This window comes from Aquarana catesbeiana, linkage group LG01 (assembly GCF_042186555.1).
Source record: "Aquarana catesbeiana isolate 2022-GZ linkage group LG01, ASM4218655v1, whole genome shotgun sequence".
Lineage (NCBI taxonomy): Eukaryota > Metazoa > Chordata > Amphibia > Anura > Ranidae > Aquarana > Aquarana catesbeiana.
The window spans coordinates 35,666,744-35,686,953 of NC_133324.1; the positions used below are offsets into that span (position 1 = coordinate 35,666,744).

Consider the following 20,210-nt stretch of genomic DNA (forward strand, 5'->3'; position numbering starts at 1 on the left):
CAACGTACCCGAATCGGTTCAACCACCCGAATTGGTGCAATTCCTACAATCCTTGATGCGCGCACTAGTACCTGACCTCACTGACAGAGATCTGGAAATTGACAGGGTGCATAGGCTACCAAAACCGCCTCACCTCCCGGCGGAAAAACCCAGAGATGTTCTAGCCCGTATACACTTCTTCAATGCAAAAGAAAAAGTGATGTTCGCTGCAAAACGATCGCCTAACCTTCCTGATCCTTTCACAGCCATCGCACTATATACAGATCTCTCCAAGGTGACCATGGAAAATCGTAGGCAACTAGCCACAATTACTAAAGCCCTCCAGAATCATCGCATACCATATAAATGGGGATTTCCCACTAAACTGCTGATCACGTTCCAAAGCAAAACACATGTAGTGCGCACACTTCAGGCAGGCCTCCAATTACTGAGGCTATGGCGCATTATACCGGAGGATAGCCCAAAACCACCTCCGTCTCCTCCTTCTCAAATGGAAGCCGAGTGGTCCCTTCAAGATGCCTGATGCCTTTAGTGGTACATGAAGTCTCACATGCCACCCAGCCGGGTGACGGCGGTTAATTGTCTCTTTGAAGCCTATCCTTCCATCCACTGGCTCCACATTTTTGGAAGCCACTGGAGGAAATCCCCCCTCTGTTTAGATAGATCCAGCAGTATTTCTGCACATTGAACCCGTATTGTTCACGGGCTCTTTCTTTTTACTACCCTTCCCACCCCACACCAGCCTTCACTACGCCTTCTGGACCTGCTCCAACGATCCACTGCTGACGACCTGCCTATCCCGATCATCTCAGACCACAATACCATCTAATCAACATTCCTGGCACATTCCTGACCACGCCTAGCACTATCGTCTCAATATAAAGAGCCATACTCAACAACCTTACCATGCCACTCAAACTAACCTCCCTTAATGTCAAAGGCCTAAACAGCCCACAAAAAAGGGCCAATCTGCAAAGAGAACTAACAAATCATAATGCGGACGTTGTCTTTATACAGGAGACGCATTTTGCAGAATCCAAAACTCCAAAGCTGAAGCTAAAAGGATACGACACCACATACCTGGCCTCGGGACCAAAGAAAAAAAATGGTGTACTGACAGCTATACGCGCTACTCTCCAGTTCCAACACCTTCACACTTATGCCGATCCACAGGGTCGCTACCTCATTCTTATTTGCTCCATTGCTCAAACCACATACACTCTAGTCAACATCTACGGACCAAACTCCAGACAACTTCGCTTTCTTAGACGCCTCTTCAAGAAAATCAACACTCTACGCCAAGGCAACTTAATCGTGGGCGGTGACCTGAACATTATCGGCGACCCATCCATGGACACCTCTACCAACAAAGACCATTCCCGACCAGCCCTGAATCCCCTACTCCACGACCTGGATCTCTTTGATGTATGGAGAGCACAACATGGATCGGAACGCGATTACACATTCTTTTCTCACCCGCAGCTATCCTACTCACGCATTGACTCCTTCATAGTGGACAAATGGACACTCCAAAATGTTATGGACTCTAATATTGGTCTCATCACATGGTCGGACCACGCACCTATTTCGATCACCCTTGGAGATCGTAGACCGGGACCACCGAGAATATGGAGACTTGACACCTCCCTTCTGGAGGACCCTAAAGTCCTACAAGAAATAGAGACTGAACACCACTCCTTCTTTGAACTTAATGACTTGCCTGATACCGACAAATTTATACTATGGTCAACCTACAAAGCTTACCTTAGAGGTATTTTCATAAAGCTTAGTAAACGAGCGAGACGACAGAGGACCCAGCAGATTGACGAGGTTTTATCTAACATTTCCGAAATAGAAAAAATAAACAAATCTTCCCCCTCCCACATGCAAACTCTTAAACTCCTGGAGCTAAGACAAAAACTACGCATCCTTCTGCTACATAAATTTGAACTTAACTTTAAATTCTCCAAGGCCAATTTTTATGCTTTAGGTAATAGGGCTGGATCACTGCTAGCAAAACAAGTCAAAGCCCATCGCACAAAAGCCAAAATTCTCTCTCTCCGACACCCCACTTCAAAACAACTCTTAACCAACCCTCAGGAAATTGCAGATGCGTTTAGTGAATTCTACGCATCACTCTATAATCTTAGAAATGACCCTCTCACTCCCCAACCTACAGCGGAACAAATTTTTAGCTATTTAGACCCGATTAAATTGCCTAAAATTTCAGAGGCACAATTCGAAACTGTCTCTAAACCATTCACTAATGAAGAAGTCCTCAAGGCCATAAACACCCTCCCTCTCCATAAATCCCCGGGAGAGGATGGCTATTCCAACCTATTCTACAAAAAATTTGCCACCATTTTAGTCCCTAAACTAACTGACCTCTTCAACACTGCTGGTTCCTCTGGCTCTTTGCCTACAGATATGCTGCGCTCACTTATAGCAACCATTCCAAAACCTGGGAAAGACGCCTCTGTTGCCTCTAACTATAGGCCAATCTCGCTTTTAAATACCGACATCAAGCTGCTCGCCAAAGTTATCGCCAACAGACTGATGATGTTTCTCCCAGAGCTGGTCCACCCAGACCAGGTTGGGTTTATCCCAGGCAGACAGGCACCTGACGCAACTAGAAGGGTGCTCAACCTCGTCCTTCAAGCTGCGCAGAGTCGAACGCCTTCTCTGCTTCTGTCCCTAGATGCAGAGAAGGCGTTTGATAGGGTACACTGGAACTTCCTCCAGGCAGTGCTGACAAAGTTCGGTATTACCGGTTGGTTCCAAAACGCAATCCTTTCCTTATACTCTAAACCATCAGCTACAGTGTTTACTGGGGGGACGATATCTGCTCCTTTTGAAATATCTAATGGTACACGGCAAGGGTGCCCCCTCTCCCCACTTCTTTTTGCTCTACTAATGGAACCCTTGGCCTCCAAAATAAGATCCGAACCCCTAATCTCTGGCATACCATGTAATGGTACAGACCACAAAATTAGTCTATATGCAGACGACGTAGTTCTAATGGTCACTAATCCCATCCAGTCCCTACAGACTATACAAAACATCCTTCACCAATTCAGCTCTATCTCTTATTATAAACTAAATGCCACAAAATCCATGGTTCTCCCTATACATCTCCCTCCTCAATTGGCTACCCACCTAAAATCCACCACGCCTTATGTATGGACAAACAAGTCTATTCCCTACCTGGGAATCCAGCTAACCCCCAATCTAAACCGATTGATCGACTTGAACTTCCATACCTTCTCTCGAAATTTACCCACGCTACTGAAATCTCTACGCTGCATGGGTCTCTCTACACTGGGGCGTATAGCTACCTTCAAAATGATAATACTGCCAAAACTTCTCTACTTATTCCGAACACTCATCTTACCTATTCCTCGCTCCCTCCTGACCACAATCCAGAGTCAAGTAACTAAATTTATCTGGAACTCTAAACCACCTAGATGTGCCAGCTACATACTCACTAGACCCCACAAATTAGGCGGAGCTGGACTGCCTCATATTGGCAACTACTACTACGCCTCCATATTGGACCAACTGTACTATTGGTGGCATCCTACACCTGAAAAACAATGGTCCACCATTGAAACCTCCTATTCCCCACTGGCTAACCTAACTGACCTCCTCTTATTATCGACGGCCGGCTACTCCACAACACCTAGATGCACTAATCCTATGATATCTGCCTCTCTACAGGCATGGAATAGACTTCTTACCGCGTACCCCCGGGACTCACCTAGTAAGACATTATCATTACCACTAAGAGCCCTGTCCTCCTGCATTCCAGACTTGAACCTCTCCCGGTGGCACAAAGCTGGTATACTGGTCATTGGTGACTTGATCAACCATAACTCAGTACATTTGTTTGCAGATCTGCAAACTAAATTTCAACTCCCAAACTCAGAAGCTTACACGTACACCAGAATCACTCACTTCTTGACCACGACCAAACTACCCTCCACAGTAAAAATTCCTGTACCAATCTACCTACATTACTTCTCTAACCCATCCCCTAGCAAAAGTATTTCCAGGATATACTCCTGCCTTAATGACGCCAGACCCTGCTCTCAGGTGCACTCCTTAAATAAATGGGCCGAAGAACTGAAGGTCCCCTTCACCCAAACTCAATGGCTACAGGCCTTTACAGACACCTTTCAGGCATCTCACTGTTCCAACCACTGGGAATCCTACCAGAAAACCATCCACAGATGGTACCTCACACCCTACCGACTCTCAAAAATGTACCCTGGCCACCCTCCATCATGCTGGAGGAACTGCGGAAGTATAGGTTCCATTGCACATACCCTCTGGTTCTGCAAATCCCTTACATCCTTTTGGAACCAAGTATTCGCTTTACTCTCCTCCATTACTGGGACGTCCTGCCCTCCGTCCCCAGCTCTAGCCCTGCTACATATTGGCATGGACAAAATACCATTCTCAGCTAGAAGTATTATTATTCACCTACTCTATGCTGCCAAATTAAATATCACTAGATTATGGAAAACTGCTAGAATTCCCTCCATCTTGCATACCATCGCTGACCTCAACTTTCAATGTGAAATGGAGAGAATAGTAGCCAGAAAAAACTCACGTTTACATAAATTCAAAGATATGTGGTCTCTTTGGTTACAACATCCGAAATGTACTGTTCAACTGTAATTACCCTGGTATAAACAACTTATGGATCGTTTATCCCTTCACTCATAACCTGCTGGTGCCCTTCTCCCTCCACCTCCTATTTCCTACCCCCCCTCCCCCCCCTTTTTCTTTCCCGTCTAGAACCTGTTACTACTCGACAACCATCCTCTGTTCAACATTCTACTGTTTCAAACCACCACAGTGTTAATTAACGTATAGACAGTTTCTAGTCGGAACATCTGTATATGTCACTACTGTTATGACCCTAACATGTATGTACCTGTTTAAAACTTCAATAAAAATTACAATTCAAAATGGGCAGGAGTCCAAGGAAATATGCAGGTTCCCTGGTTGGGTGTGAATACGCATAGGTCTGCCTGTCTCAGCTTCCTCCAAACACGTCTGTGTGGTGTCAGTAGGGGAACCCATGCTCCTTTTTTTCAATGAGTTTTATCTATATTGCCGAGACCCGACAATTCATTACAGCCGCAATCCGTTTTCAATAAAATGTTTCCTTTAGAAATGTAATTTTGCTGTGGTACAAATCTAAACACGGATTTAAAGGAATATTTCATTTTTATTGTTTCACTTTAAGCATTAAAAAATCACTGCTCCCAAAAAAACGGCCGTTTTGAAAAAAATGTTTTGCATTGATACATGTTCCCAAACACTTTTTATGACAATAACTTGCATATAAGCCCTTAAAATGAGCACTTTTGATTTTTCATGTTAGTGTCCCATAGACTTTAATGGTGTTCTGGCGGCTTTCGAATTTGCCGCAAACACCGCATATTGTTCGTTGTTCGGCGAACAGGTGAACACCCGATGTTTGAGTCGAACTTACGTTCGACTCGAACATTGGGCTCATCCCTATTGGTGATGCCTATACCAATAAATGACTTCAAGATAAAATCAACACCCACAAACCTAGACAGTCTTGCAGAGATTTGAGAACCCAATAACACTTAATTAGCGACATCAGCATCAGGGGCTTCATAGCTGCTGCTAATCCAGAACTGATTCATTTTGACAAATGTCAGTAAATCAATGAAGTCTGTGGACAGACGTGCTCTTTTATCTGTCACAAAACCTCCGGCAGCACCGAATGCGAATGCCCATTCAGAAAGCACACTGGATGCAGGGCAGCCCAGCAGCTCAATTGCATACTGGTCAAGTTCTGGCCAGATGGTCTATTCTCATGACCCAGTAATCCAGTGGATCATCTACTAGAAAGCTCTCCATGTCTGTTTTGCCCCTAGATATTCTTCCACCATATGATGCAGATGCTGGCGATGGGATTTTGAAGCTGACAAACCCTGGGAGCCGAGGACTAAAAAAAAACTGAAATGCATCAGTGAGGTGGCCCTCTTCTCCACTGCTCCTCCTTTGACCAACAGAAGCCTAAAAACTAGCTTTTCCGTGAGACTGTAACCTACCAGAGTCTGGCAAGGTGTTACTGTACATAAACTCCTCTTTAAGGTGTCCTTGAGATATTCCATCCTCTGCTCCCTCTGCGAGGGCAGGATGACTTTCACCTTGTAACGGTAGTCAAGGAGGGTTGCCAACCATTAATGATCCTTATCCTTGATGCCACATATTCTAGGGGCCTTTTGCAGGCTTTGAAGTATAAAGGAGCCCATGCACTGCAAGTTTGCCGAGGTATGAAAAGTAGAGTCCTCGAGGTCACTGAGGATTATAGTGTCTGGAACTGCCTCCTCCCAGCCATGTACTACTCCCAAGGTTTCTGGGGACTGAAAACTATTAAGGTTTGAGGTACATCTTCCTCTGCTTCTATACATCCAAAACTGCCAAAGTCTTCCTTCCTCTCCTCTTGCGTGTTCTGTGGCATTGCAAGAATGGTGCCTGCATAAAGTGTGCCTTGGGAGGAAAAAAAGTCCTCCTCATCCTACTGTTGCTCTGCCTTGAATGCCCTGCCCATAATGCCACACAGAGTATGCTCCAGCAGGAACACAAGAGGGATTGTGTCACTGATGCATGCATTGTCACGGCTCACAATCCTTGTGGCCTCCTCAAATGGTGACAGTACAGTGCATGCATCCTTTATCAGCAGCCATTGGCATGGGGAAAAATATCTGAGCTGCCCTGAGGCTGTGAGGCCATACTCAAACAGGTACTTGTTGATGGCCCTCTGCTGCATGTTTAGCTGCTGCTGCATTGCCAAAGTTGAGTTCCAACCGATGGCATGTCACAAATCAGGTAGTTTACAGGCAGGTGGAGTTCTTGCTGAATTTCAGCCAACCGAACACTGGCTGTGTATGACTGCCTGAAATGGCTACAGACTCTTCTGGCCTGCCTTAGAAGATCTTGCAAGCCTGGTTACCTGAAACGCTGTACCACCAAATTGAGGGCATGACACATGTGTCAACTTTCCCTGTTGAAAGGGTGGACAAAAGGTTAGTACCATTATCGCAAACCATAATTCCTGGCTTAAGTTTCCATAGCGAGAACCACCTCTGGGCCTGCCCCTGCAGAGCTGAAAGAATGTCTACTCTGGTGTGGCTCTTGTCTCCTAGGCAGACGAGCTGAAGCACTGCATGACATCTTTTAGCCTGACTAGCTGAATGGTCCCTTGAACATTTAGGGGTTACTGGTGGTTCTTAGGGCAATACAGCAGAAGAGAGCATGGAGGAGAAGGAGGGGGTGGAGCTGACAGATTTTGCATCATCACTACTAGCTGTATGGAGATATGGCAGTAAAACAAGCTCCAGCACCAAGCCCTGTCCTGCATGCTTCCTAGTTTCAAGCAGAGTTGCCCAGTGTGGTGTGAACGAAATATATGTCCCTGACCATGCTTGCTGAACTAAGTGTCAGCAGTAATGTGGACCTTGCGGCTGACTGCCTTGCTCAATGATGGCAAAACATTGCCTTCCACGTGATGGTACAGAGCTAGAATGGCCTTATGTGCAAAGAAATAGTGACTGGGAACCTGCCATTTTGGTACAGCACATTCTGCAAATTTATGGAAGGGGACAAACTCCACCAGATGGAAAGGCCGGAGCTGTAAAGCCAGCAATTAGGACAAGCTGGAATTTAGACACTGGGCATGTGAGTGACAAGGAATTTTTTTTTTTTTTGCCGCAACAGTCAGGGCAGAGAAATTTGCCTGCTGTACTCTACAGCTGGTGGTGTGCTTCTGGCAGGCATGTTGCAAGGACCTGTGACACCCTTTGCTATACCATCATCCCTGTCAGTGGAGGCTGAGATATTGCAGGGGTAGACATGAAAGGTGAGGAGTGAGGAAGAGAAGAATTACATCCCTTTCGTGTGGATTTCAGGTGCTCTTGCCAATGCGCTGAGTGGTGGGAAGTTGAATGCCATTGCAAACATGTGGTACCCAAATGGTGTTTTTGCCACACTTGATATGGTTGTGGCAGAGATTGAAATTTGCAAAAGTGAAATAAGCTGCACATGTGCTAAAAAAGGCCCACACAGCTGAACTGTGGGAAGTGGGTTGGAAACTAACAGCTCCATAATCCCATGGAATAGGGTGTCTGCTCCCTACTGTTCCGTGATGGCTGCTTCTGGAGGACATCCTGCCTCGTTGGGGTTGTTCCTCCTCCACTTCCCTCCTCTGCTCTAATCAGCACTCAAGTTGTGTCAGTGACATCATCATCCCCTCCATCCTCATCATCACTGGAGCAAACTTGACAAAAGGCTGTTGCCTCTCTGTAGGCTCAAGTTACTCCCTTCTTCAACATCAGAACCAACATCAGAATCAAGTAAAGCCTGTGCATCGTCAAGAAGCAAGTCGCTGACACTGTGTACATATAATTCAGCGGATTTCTCCATGCCTGATGCTGGGGCTATGACAGAAGTAACTGTGGACAAAAAGAAGAAAGGCAGTGCCATCTAAGAGTAGCAGTACGAGACTTTAATAACCACAATTTGTTAACAACTTACAAGATCATAGTGGACATGCTTGTCAGGTAGATAAGTCACCACTGTGGGCAGCCAGATGGCCAGTGTACATCATCAGGGAGACCGGATGGAGTCCTCGGCAGTGTGGGTAGACAGTGACACAGAGGTCGAGGCAACATCACAGGCATCACTGGCAGTAGGTGTGGCACGCGTTCGGAGTATGCACGATCCTTCTGCATTTTGCTGTATGTGTTAGAGACCAAGGTCATAAGAGTGGAGAGGTGGTGGAACCCTCCAACAGAGAAAAGGAAAATAGTCTGAATACAGTGGCAGTCCGTCCATTAGGGACGCCCTGGCGCCTCCCCCTCTATCCACAGCTGCCACCCGCCCCCTCTATCCATAACCGCCACCCCATATTCATGCGTCAGGTCCCTTTCAGGATGCTGGGGACATGAATTACAGTGGCATTTTTTTAAAGCACCTGATTAGAGCCAGAGGCTATAATGGGCTTCAAAATAGGATGAGCTCCAGAAGCAGAGCATTGCACTCGAAGCCCACCCAGGTTTTGTAACAGAAAATGTAATATTTGCTGTTGAAACACTGATCCTCAATTGGGCCAATATAGAAGCAGGTGTGAGAAACGTTTTCTGATTGGCTGAAAAGAGAAGACTCCCGATTGGCCACCGAAGTTGAGGGAGGAAACGTAAGCCACCACCAACGTGATGACCCGTTGAGAGCAGGGGAAGGGGAGGCTGCCACCGCCAAGCAGAGGGAGCCATTGGTGAAGCAATGGGGTAAGTGCTACCAACTGACCGGGGGGTGGTTGATAGCATACTGTTTGCTGCGCCCCAAAAAAAAATTACCTCCGGCCACCACTGGCTGAATAAATCTTGTTCTATGTAATATGAACAACCAAGGACAGTAAAGTTTTGCACTAGTGGAAGTGGATGGGCCCAGAGGAGGGTAGGGAATCATAGAACACTGTGGATATCAAAATCTTCATTCATGCCTTCTGATGACAGAGTATGTAATGTGTATATCCAGTAAGTCTCTGGTGCACAAATGCTTGAATCTTTCAGCACTGGGCAAGCTCTTGGGGATGGCTTCCACGACCAATACTTTGAGACCCCCCGTGGATTACCGTAATTGAAACTCAAAACTCGAATAAGTGTCTGGGTACACTGAGTTTGTCTATTCCCTCCTCCACAAACCTTTGTTGTTCCCCAAACCTTTTCCTGGGGGTGCGGATGGCCTGGCAAATGTAAAGCAGGTTGCATGGGCATGACAGACAGTATATAACATATTTGGAGGAACATGTGTAAAAGTCAGGAATTTGGAAGGATTTTCCTTTTGTAGAAAATTATGTTTTACCTTGTTCATAGATTTGAACAGGTTCATCAGGAACTGTCCATTGCTTTTACAACATCAAAGCTTTTTTTTTTTTTTTTTTTTTTTTTTTCCAATATAAACAGGATAAATTTACAGAGCAGGAAAAATCATATGGAGGCATACACTGAAGATTTGGTAGTCTGATAACAAATAATCTTAATGTTCCGCACGGAGGCCAAAGTTCAGGTCAGGTTCTGAAATATAAGTTGAAAGAACTAAGTAAGGAGAAGTAACTAATAGGCAGTTAACCTTAGAGAGTAAGTATAAGGAGTGGATGGATTTTATTCCAATCCCTTTTGCATCACCTCTCCTCGGCTCCAAACAGGAGGGAGAAAGGGAAGGCAATTGTGAAGGGGCTCTAATTTCATACCTCCTGGGAGGGAAGTAGTGACACCAGGTGAGGTCAGTGACCCAGAGGGGACTTATAATGACACAAATACTCAAATGGTGAGTAGCTAACATTTGTAATGAACTATAACTTGGAGACTATGGATGGATCATATGACTGAAGAGGGGCATGTGGGTTGTTTTGCAATATGGCAACATACTTAGTTGTGCTGACTGAGTATTATTGGCAAGTAGGAATGGGTGAACGGTTCGGGCTGAACTTTGGTTGTTCGGCAGTTTAGCAAGCAATGAACATTATGCAGTGTATGTGGCAAATTTGAAAGCCACAGAACACCGTTAAAGTCTATGGGACACTAACATGCTCATTTTAAAGACTTATATGCAAGTTATTGTCATAAAAAGTGTTTGGGGACCTGGGTCTTGCCCCAGGGGATATGTATCAATGAAAAAAAAGTTTTAAAAACGGCCATTTTTTCAGGAGCAGTGGTTTTAATAATGCTTAAAGTGAAACAATAAAAATGAAATATTCCTTTAAATATCGTGCCTTGGGGGTGTCTATAGTATGCCTGTAAAGTGGTGCAGTTTTCCCGTGTTTAGAACAGTACCACAGCAAAATGACATTTCTAGAAAAAAAAAACATTTAAAACTGATTGCGGCTGTAATGTATTGTCGGGTCTCGGCAACATAGATAGTTACATATAGTTACATAGTAGGTGAGGTTGAAAAAAGACACAAGTCCATCAAGTCCAACCTATGTGTGTGATTATGTGTCAGTATTACATTACATATCCCTGTATGTTGCGGTCATTCAGGTGATTATCTAATAGTTTCTTGAAGCTATCAATGCTCCCCGCTGAGACCACCGCCTGTGGAAGGGAATTTCACATCCTTGCCGCTCTTACAGTAAAGAACCCTCTACGTAGTTTAAGGTTAAACCTCTTTTCTTCTAATTGTAATGAGTGGCCACGAGTCTTATTAAACTCTCTTCTGCGAAAAAGTTTTATCCCTATTGTGGGGTCACCAGTACAGTATTTGTAAATTGAAATCGTATCCCCTCTCAAGCGTCTCTTCTCCAGAGAGAATAAGTTCAGTGCTCGCAACCTTTCCTCATAACTAAGATCCTCCAGACCCTTTATTAGCTTTGTTGCCCTTCTTTGTACTCGCTCCATTTCCAGTACGTCCCTCCTGAGGACTGGTGCCCAGAACTGGACAGCATACTCCAGGTGCGGCCGGACCAGAGTCTTGAAGAGCGGGAGAATTATCGTTTTATCTCTGGAGTTGATCCCCCTTTTAATGCATGCCAATATTCTGTTTGCTTTATTAGCAGCAGCTTGGCATTGCATGCCATTGCTGAGCCTATCATCTACTAGGACCCCCAGGTCCTTTTCCATCCTAGATTCCCCCAGAGGTTCTCCCCCCAGTGTATAGATTGCATTCATATTTTTGCCACCCAAATGCATAATTTTACATTTTTCTACATTAAACCTCATTTGCCATGTAGTCGCCCACCCCATTAATTTGTTCAGGTCTTTTTGCAAGATTTCCACATCCTGCGGAGAAGTTATTGCCCTGCTTAGCTTAGTATCGTCTGCAAATACAGAGATTGAACTGTTTATCCCATCCTCCAGGTCGTTTATGAACAAATTAAATAGGATTGGTCCCAGCACAGAACCCTGGGGAACCCCACTACCCACCCCTGACCATTCTGAGTACTCCCCATTTATCACCACCCTCTGAACACGCCCTTGTAGCCAGTTTTCAATCCATGTACTCTATGGTCCATGCCAACGCACTTTATTTTGTACAGTAAACGTTTATGGGGAACTGTGTCAAATGCTTTTGCAAAATCCAGATACACCACGTCTACGGGCCTTCCTTTATCTAGATGGCAACTCACCTCCTCATAGAAGGTTAATAGATTGGTTTGGCAAGAACGATTCTTCATGAATCCATGCTGATTACTGCTAATGATATCATTCTTATTACTAAAATCTTGTATATAGTCCCTTATCATCCCCTCCAAGAGTTTACATACTATTGATGTTAGGCTAACTGGTCTGTAATTCCCAGGGATGTTTTTTGGGCCCTTTTTAAATATTGGTGCTACATTGGCTTTTCTCCAATCAGCTAGTACCATTCCAGTCAATAGACTGTCTGTAAAAATTAGGAACAACGGTCTGGCAATCACCTGACTGAGTTCCCTAAGTACCCTCGGATGCAAGCCATCTGGTCCCGGTGATTTATTAATGTTAAGTTTCTCAAGTCTAATTTTAATTCCGTCCTCTGTTAACCATGTAGGTGCTTCCTGTGTTGTGTCATGAGGATAAACACTGCAGTTTTGGTTACTGAAGCCCCCCGATTCACTCGTGAAGACTGAGGAGAAGAATAAATTCAATACCTTTGCCATCTCCCCATCCTTTGTAACCAGATGTCCTTCCTCATTCTTTATGGGGCCAATATGGTCTGTCTTCCCTTTTTTACTGTTTACATACTTAAAGAATTTCTTGGGATTTTTTTTGCTCTCCTCCGCTATGTGTCTGTCATGTTCTATCTTAGCCGTCCTAATTGCACCCTTACATTTCTTATTGCATTCTTTATAAATTCTGAATGCTGAGGATGATCCCTCAACCTTGTATTTTTTTGAAGGCCTTCTCCTTTGTTTTTATATGCATTTTTACATTGGAATTAAGCCATCCAGGATGTTTGTTCGCTCTTTTAAATTTATTACCCAATGGGATACATTGGCTAATGCCTTTATTTAATATGCTCTTAAAGCAAACCCATCTCTCCTCCGTAATCTTTGTTCCTAATATTTTATCCCAATTTATGCCTTTTAGCAAGGTTTGTAGTTTAGGGAAGTTGGCTCTTTTGAAATTCAGTGTCTTTGTGTTCCCTTCATGTTTCCTATTTGTGTGATTTATACTGAAACTAATTGACCTGTGATCGCTGTTACCTAAATTGCCCCGTATTTCCACATCTGTGATCAGGTCTGTATTGTTGGTAATCAGTAGATCTAGTAATGTTTTATTTCTAGTTGGTGCGTCTACCATCTGACCCATAAAATTGTCCTGCAAGACATTAAGGAACTGACGAGCCTTAAATGAATGCGCGGTTCCCTCCGCCCAGTCTATATCTGGATAATTAAAATCCCCCATTATGATAACACTTCCCATCCTTGCTGCTAATCCAATTTGTGATAGGAGATCCGTCTCCACTTCCTCCCTCAGGTTAGGGGGCCTATAGCATACTCCCAGTATTATTTTCCCCTTAGCTTCATCCCTTTGGAGCTCTACCCATAAAGATTCCACCTCCTCCCTAGCCCCCTCAGTGATGTCATCTCTCACATTCACTTGTACATTATTCTTGATATATAGGCATACCCCTCCCCCTTTTTTACCCTCTTTATCCTTGCGGTATAGGGTATACCCTTGAATGTTTGCCAGCCAATCATGAGAGCTGTTGAACCAGGTCTCTGAAATTCCCACAAAATCCAAATCCTCCTTGTACAACAGTATCTCTAGTTCACCCATCGTGTCCGCCATGCTCCTGGCATTAGTGAACATGCCACATAGTTTAGACCGGTAGCATATTGTCCTCGTATTGGGTGTTTCAAGATTGCAACTAGGACTTGCTACTATACTCACCTTGTGTTTTTGTGCTTTGGTTAACCTACCACTAATGCCCCCAATACTACCCTCTGGAATATCTTCCGCGCTGGCTATCACTGTCTCTGGACCCTCCCCCACATCGCGTAGTTTAAAAACCCCTCTAACTTTTTGGCCATCTTCATTCCCAGCAGATCTGCACCCTCCTCATTTAGGTGCAGTCCGTCCCTTCTATAGTACCGGTTACCGACTGAAAAGTCAGCCCAGTCCTCCAGGAACCCAAACCCCTCCTTACTACACCAGCTCTTCAGCCACTTGTTTACTTCCCTAATCTCCCTCTGCCTTTCTGGTGTGGCTCGATGTACCGGTAGTATTCCTGAGAACACTACCTTGGAGGTCCTTTTCCTCAATTTAGCTCCTAAGTCCCTAAAATCGTTCTTTAGGACACTCCATCTGCCTCTGACTTTGTCATTGGTGCCAACGTGCACCATGACAGCCGGGTCTTCCCCAGCCCCTCCCAGCAATCTGTCCACAAGATCCGTGATGTGCCGAATCCGAGCGCCCGGTAGACAACATACTGTTCGGCGCTTCAGGTCTTGGTTACAGATTGCCCTCTCCTCTGTCCTTCTAAGAATTGAGTCCCCTACCACCAGAATCTGTCTTTCCTTTCCCTTTGCTGCCCCCCCACTCTCACTGGAGGAGTTCTTCCCCTGGCAGCTAGGAGAGTCCCTCATCTCCAGCAGTGCTGGTCCCTGACTGGTTTCACTAATGTCACTCAATGGAGCGTACTTATTGGGATGCTCCAGTCCTGGATCGGCCTCTCTGGCACTTCCCCCTCTACCCCTCCTGACTGTAACCCATCTACTCTTTGCTAGTGCCTGCACCTCTTTATCTCCACCCGCCTCTGTGCTGGCCCCTGCTGGCACCTGCCGTGTACGTTCCTGGCTCACCTTTAGTATGGAGGAACTTCTCAGTGCTGACAGTTGCTTCCCCAGATTCAGAACCTGGGCTTCCAGGGAAACAATGTGCTTACATTTTGCACAGCAGTATTGGCCCTCGATCGGATGATCAAGGAACGCATACATGCGGCAAGATGTACAAAGAGTCGCCTCTCCACACCCGCCGGGCATCGTACCTATTAAATTTAGTGAGGATTTGGGGATTTTACCCTGTCCAAATTACCTAACAGCTAGCTTCCTGGCACTAATACTCAAGACAATACACAGGTACACGACAATACACAGGTACACAACAAGACAATACACAGGTACTCACAGACCTACGTGCACTCGCAATACACAAGTACACAGTACACACTACACAAGTACTAACGATCCACACACACTACTCAGACAACACTCAGATACTCACACTACAAAGGTACTATGACCCCTGTTATAACCTCCTGTTTTAAACTCTGTTTTTTTAACTCCCACTTATTCCAGCTCCACTTACACCAAGTTCCACAGCTTCAGACTGAGCACGCTCAGACTGAGTCCTACAACCAGTTAAATAGGCACCTGTGAGCAATTAACCACACCCCTTAATTGATAGACTGATGAAACCAGAGAAAAAAAAAAAAAAGCTATTTAAAAAGTGACAGCAAAAGGCAAATTAAAAACTAAAAGGAAAAGCCCCAAAAATGCAACCCAGCAAACAAACAGCAAGCAAACAGCAAGCAAACAGCAAGCAAACAGCAAACAAACAGCAAACAAACAGCAAGACTTGTACACTCTAACTCTGGTTTTTTAACTCCCACTTATTCCAGCTCCACTTACACCAAGTTCCACAGCTTCAGACTGAGCACGCTCAGACTGAGTCCTACAACCAGTTAAATAGGCACCTGTGAGCAATTAACCACACCCCTTAATTGATAATTGAAACCAGAGAAAAAAAAACAGCATGGGTCCCCCCCCAGTCCATTACCAGGCCCTTTGGGTCTGATATGAATAATAAGGGGAACCCCCGAACCAAATTTTTTTTTTTTTAAATGTGTAGTGGTCCCTCCAAAATCCACCCCAGAAGGGTTTGGGATGGATTTTAAGGGGAACCCTGTACCAAATTTTTTTTTAAAAATGGTGTAGGGGTACCCCAAAATCCATACCAGACCCTTATTCGAGCACGCAACCTGGCAGGCCGCAGGAAAAGAGGGCGGGATGAAAGAGCGCCCCCCCTCTTGAACCATACCAGACCACATGCCCTCAACATGGGGAGGGTGCTTTGGGGTCTTACCCCAAAACACCTTGTCCCCATGTTGATGGGGACAAGGGCCTCATCCCCACATCCCTTGCCCAGTGGTTGTGGGGGTATGTGAACAGGCGGCTTATCGGAATCTGGAATCCCCTTTTACAAGGGGACCCCCAGATCCCGGCCCCCATGTGAATTGGTAGAGGTACATTGTACCCCTACCAATTCATAAAAAAAGTGTCAAAAATTGTAAAAAAAGACAAGAGACAGCTTGGGACAAGTCCTTTATTAAAAAAAATGTCCAGGGATGTAAATCCACGCTGCCCGACTGACCAAAAAAAAAAAAAAAAGCTGCAACAGTTCCGCCTCCATGGGAGGCTCCCGCCGAGTGATGCTTTTCCTCAATGACAGCTGTTATATAGCTGAGGGCTATATCTAACGCCACGAGGACAAAATGGGGACAAGGTGCTTTGGGGTGCTACACCTGAGCACCCTCCCCATGTTGAGGGCATGTGGCCTGGTACAGTTCAGGAGGGGGGCGCTCTCTTGACAGGTTGTTTGCTCAGATAAGGATCTCGTATGGATTTTGGGGGGACCCCTATGCCATTTTTTAAAAATTTTGGTGCAGGGTTCCCCTAAAAATTCATCCCAGACCTGAAGGGCCTGGTATGGATTTTGGGGGCCCCCCACGCAATTTTTTTCAATAAGTTTTATCTATATTGCCGAGACCCGACAATTCATTACAGCCGCGATCAGTTTTAAATGACAATTCTTCCTTTAGAAATGTGGTACTGTTCTAAACACAGGAGAAATACCATAGACACCCCCAGGTATGATATTTAAAGGAATATTTCATTTTTATTTTTTCACTTTAAGTATTAAAAAAATCACTGCTCCCTAAAAAATTGATGTTTTTAAAAAATAATTTTGCATTGATACATGTCCCCTGGGGCAGGACCCGGGTCCCCAAACACTTTTTATGGCAATAACTTGCATATAAGCCTTTAAAATTAGCACTTTTGATTTTCCATGTTCATGTCCCATAGACTTTAACGGTGTTTGTGTGTTTGTCCAAGTTTTTTGCCTGTTCACATGTTCTGGTGCGAACCAAACTGGGGGGGAGGTTCGGCTCATCTACATCTGTACATTACTCAGCATTGAGAGTGCTATATAGAGCTTGAATCTGTGTACATACAAACAATGCTATGATTAGAGTGCTGAAATCAAAAAGGTGTGTAGGGGGACGTGGCTTGCGCACAACCGTAATGGCAGCTTAAGCCGTTAGCTCTGTCAGAGACCGGGGACATATCGACTTAGCCAGAGGGATACCGCACCTCCGGAGCCCACACAGAGCTCCGAATAACTGTTGGAACCTGCATCCATGCTGTCCCACAAACGAAAGGAAGAAAGACACCCAAAGAAGCTCACAGACTTCTTCACTATGCCGGTAACTGACGGGGAGAAGTGGCAGCTCAGGCCTCATCACCTTAAACTGACCTTCCAGATGAGAAATCCTGGAGAAAGGAACACAGACGTGAGACCCCTCTCATCCCAGGAATCACCCTCACATAGCCCGCTCAGCAACAGCCCAGCTAAAGCGCGGATGAGGATGGATCCTGTCCCACAGGCCCCAGGCACAGTGAGTACCAATCTCCACACAGAAAATGCAGGCCTAAACATGCCTGATCCAGATCACCCATCAACGGACAGCCACCAAAACAGACAACCGTAAGTCTTTGTCACAGACTACACTACTCACCTCACTATCATTATGGATATCAACATATTGTCCATTAATACGAAGGACCTGGACCATCCAGCCAAGCGAGCATCCCTGTGGAAGACGGCATTAACCCATAACAGTGATATCCTATGCGTTCAGGAAACGCACTTTGCCCAAAATAATACTCCCTATTGCCAACACAAATCTTTTCCACACATATACAAAGCATGCCACTCTAGGAAGCAAAGGGGAGTTCTTATATCTATTAGAGACACTGTCTCCTTCCAGCTGCAGGACTGTATCCTAGATCCAGAAGGAAGATACATCATCCTGATGTGTACTATAGAAAATACTACATACACCATTTTGACTTTATATGCTCCTAATCAGAGACAAAGGTCATTCCTCAAAGCTACGATAAAAAGAATTAAAAGTGTACAACAAGGACACTTGCTGATATGCGGGGACTTTAATAGGGATGAGCCGAACACCCCCCTGTTCGGTTCGCACCAGAACATGCGAACAGGAAAAAAGTTTATTCGAACATGCGAACACCGGGACACGAACATGAATAATCAAAAGTGCTAATTTTAAAGGCTTGTATGCAAGTTATTGTCATAAAAAGTGTTTGGGGACCTGGGTCCTGCTCCAGGGGACATGGATCAATGCAAAAAAAGTTTTAAAAACGGCCGTTTTTTCAGGAGCAGTGATTTTAATAATGCTTAAAGTCAAACCACAAAAGTGTAATATCCCTTTAAATTTCGTAGCTGGGGGGTGTCTATAGTATGCCTGTAAAGGGGCGCATGTTTCCCGTGTTTAGAACAGTCTGACAGCAAAATTACATTTCAAAGGAAAAAAGTCATTTAAAACTACTCGCGGCTATTGCATTGCCGGTCCGACAATGCACATAAAAGTTCATTGATAAACACAGGGGAACCCCGAACCAAAATTTAAAAAACAAAATGACGTGGGGGTCCCCCTAAATTCCATACCAGACCCTTATCTGAGCACGCAACTTGGCAGGCTGCAGGAAAAGAGGGGGGATGAGAGAGCGCACCCCCTCCTGAACCGTACCAGGCCACATGCCCTCAACATTGGGAGGATGCTTTAGGGTAGCCACCCAAAACACCTTGTCCCCATGTTGATGAGGACAAGGGCCTCATCCCCACAACCCTGGCCGGTGGTTGTGGGGGTCTGCGGGCGGGGGGCTTATCGGAATCTGGAAGCCCCCTTTAACAAGGGGGCCCCCAGATCCCAGCCCGCCCTGTGAGAAATGGTAAGGAGGTACAAAAGTACCCCTACCATTTCACTAAAAAAACTGTCAAAAATGTTAAAAATGACAAGAGACAGTTTTTGACAATTCCTTTATTTAAATGCTTCTTCTTTCTTCTATCTTCCTTCATCTTCTTCTTCTTCTGGTTCTTCTGGCTCTTCTGGTTCTTCCTCCGGTGTTCTCGTCCAGCATCTCCTCCGCGGCGTCTTCTATCTTCTTCTCCTCGGGCCACTCCGCACTCATGGCATGGGGGGAGGCTCCCGCTCTTCTCTTCATCTTCTTCTCTTCTTCATCTTCTCCTCTTCTTCTCTTCTTCTCTTCTTCATCTTCTTCTCCGGGCTGCTCCGCACCCATGCTCCCATAGACTTTTAAAGGGTGTTCCGCGCATTTGAAGGCCGCGAACACCCCAAATTGTTTGCTGTTCGGCGAACTTGCGAACAGCCGATGTTCGGGTCGAACATGAGTTCGACTCAAACTCGAAGCTCATCCCGAGACTTTAACTCAGTACTGGACAAAGACACGGACTCATCCTCTGGTCCCAGGAAATTTGCGTCACCACTGAATTCTTTCCTAACAGCTAATGATTTGTATGGTGTTTGGAAGTGTTGTCATGTGGCTGAGAGGGACTACACGTTCCTTTCCCTGCATCATAACACCTACTCTCGTATAAACCTGTTTATTACTGATAAGTGGTTACTACAAAATATTCATACTTCCCGCATCCACACCATCACCTGGTCAGACCACGCACCTATTAGTATTAACATCGTAAAAACATATCCAAACCACACTCCTACATTTGGCGTGTGAACAACTTTCTCCTTCAAAACCCCTCTAACGCTACCTTCCTATCCCAAAAACTGGAGGAGTTTTTCACTACAAATGCAGGATCAGTGGATGACAGCATTGTGGAATGCCCATAAATCTTTTATAAGAGGTTTCTTTATACAATTGGGCTCCACCCTCAAGAAAAAAAGACTGCAGAAACTACAAGACTTGACTACATCTATTGCAGCTGCAGATCTCAAAGACAAATCTCATCCCTCACCAGCATTACAATCCCAGATTTTTAAACTAAGACACAAGCTTCAAGCAATGCTTCTCAAAAGCTTTGAAATTAACCAACGGAAACTCAAGTCTAGATCTT

General features: G+C 45.1%; 1 protein-coding gene across 1 annotated transcript in view; it reads left to right on the plus strand.

The window, feature by feature from the left end:
- The first annotated feature begins 906 nt into the window (after positions 1-906).
- The window catches only part of LOC141140143 (vomeronasal type-2 receptor 26-like), a 246,799-nt gene continuing 227,495 nt past the window's right edge, over positions 907-20,210 (plus strand). The window contains exon 1 of the mRNA XM_073627040.1: positions 907-2,445. Within this exon, the coding sequence (XP_073483141.1) occupies positions 907-2,445 (1,539 nt within the window). The remainder of the gene's footprint in view (positions 2,446-20,210) is intronic.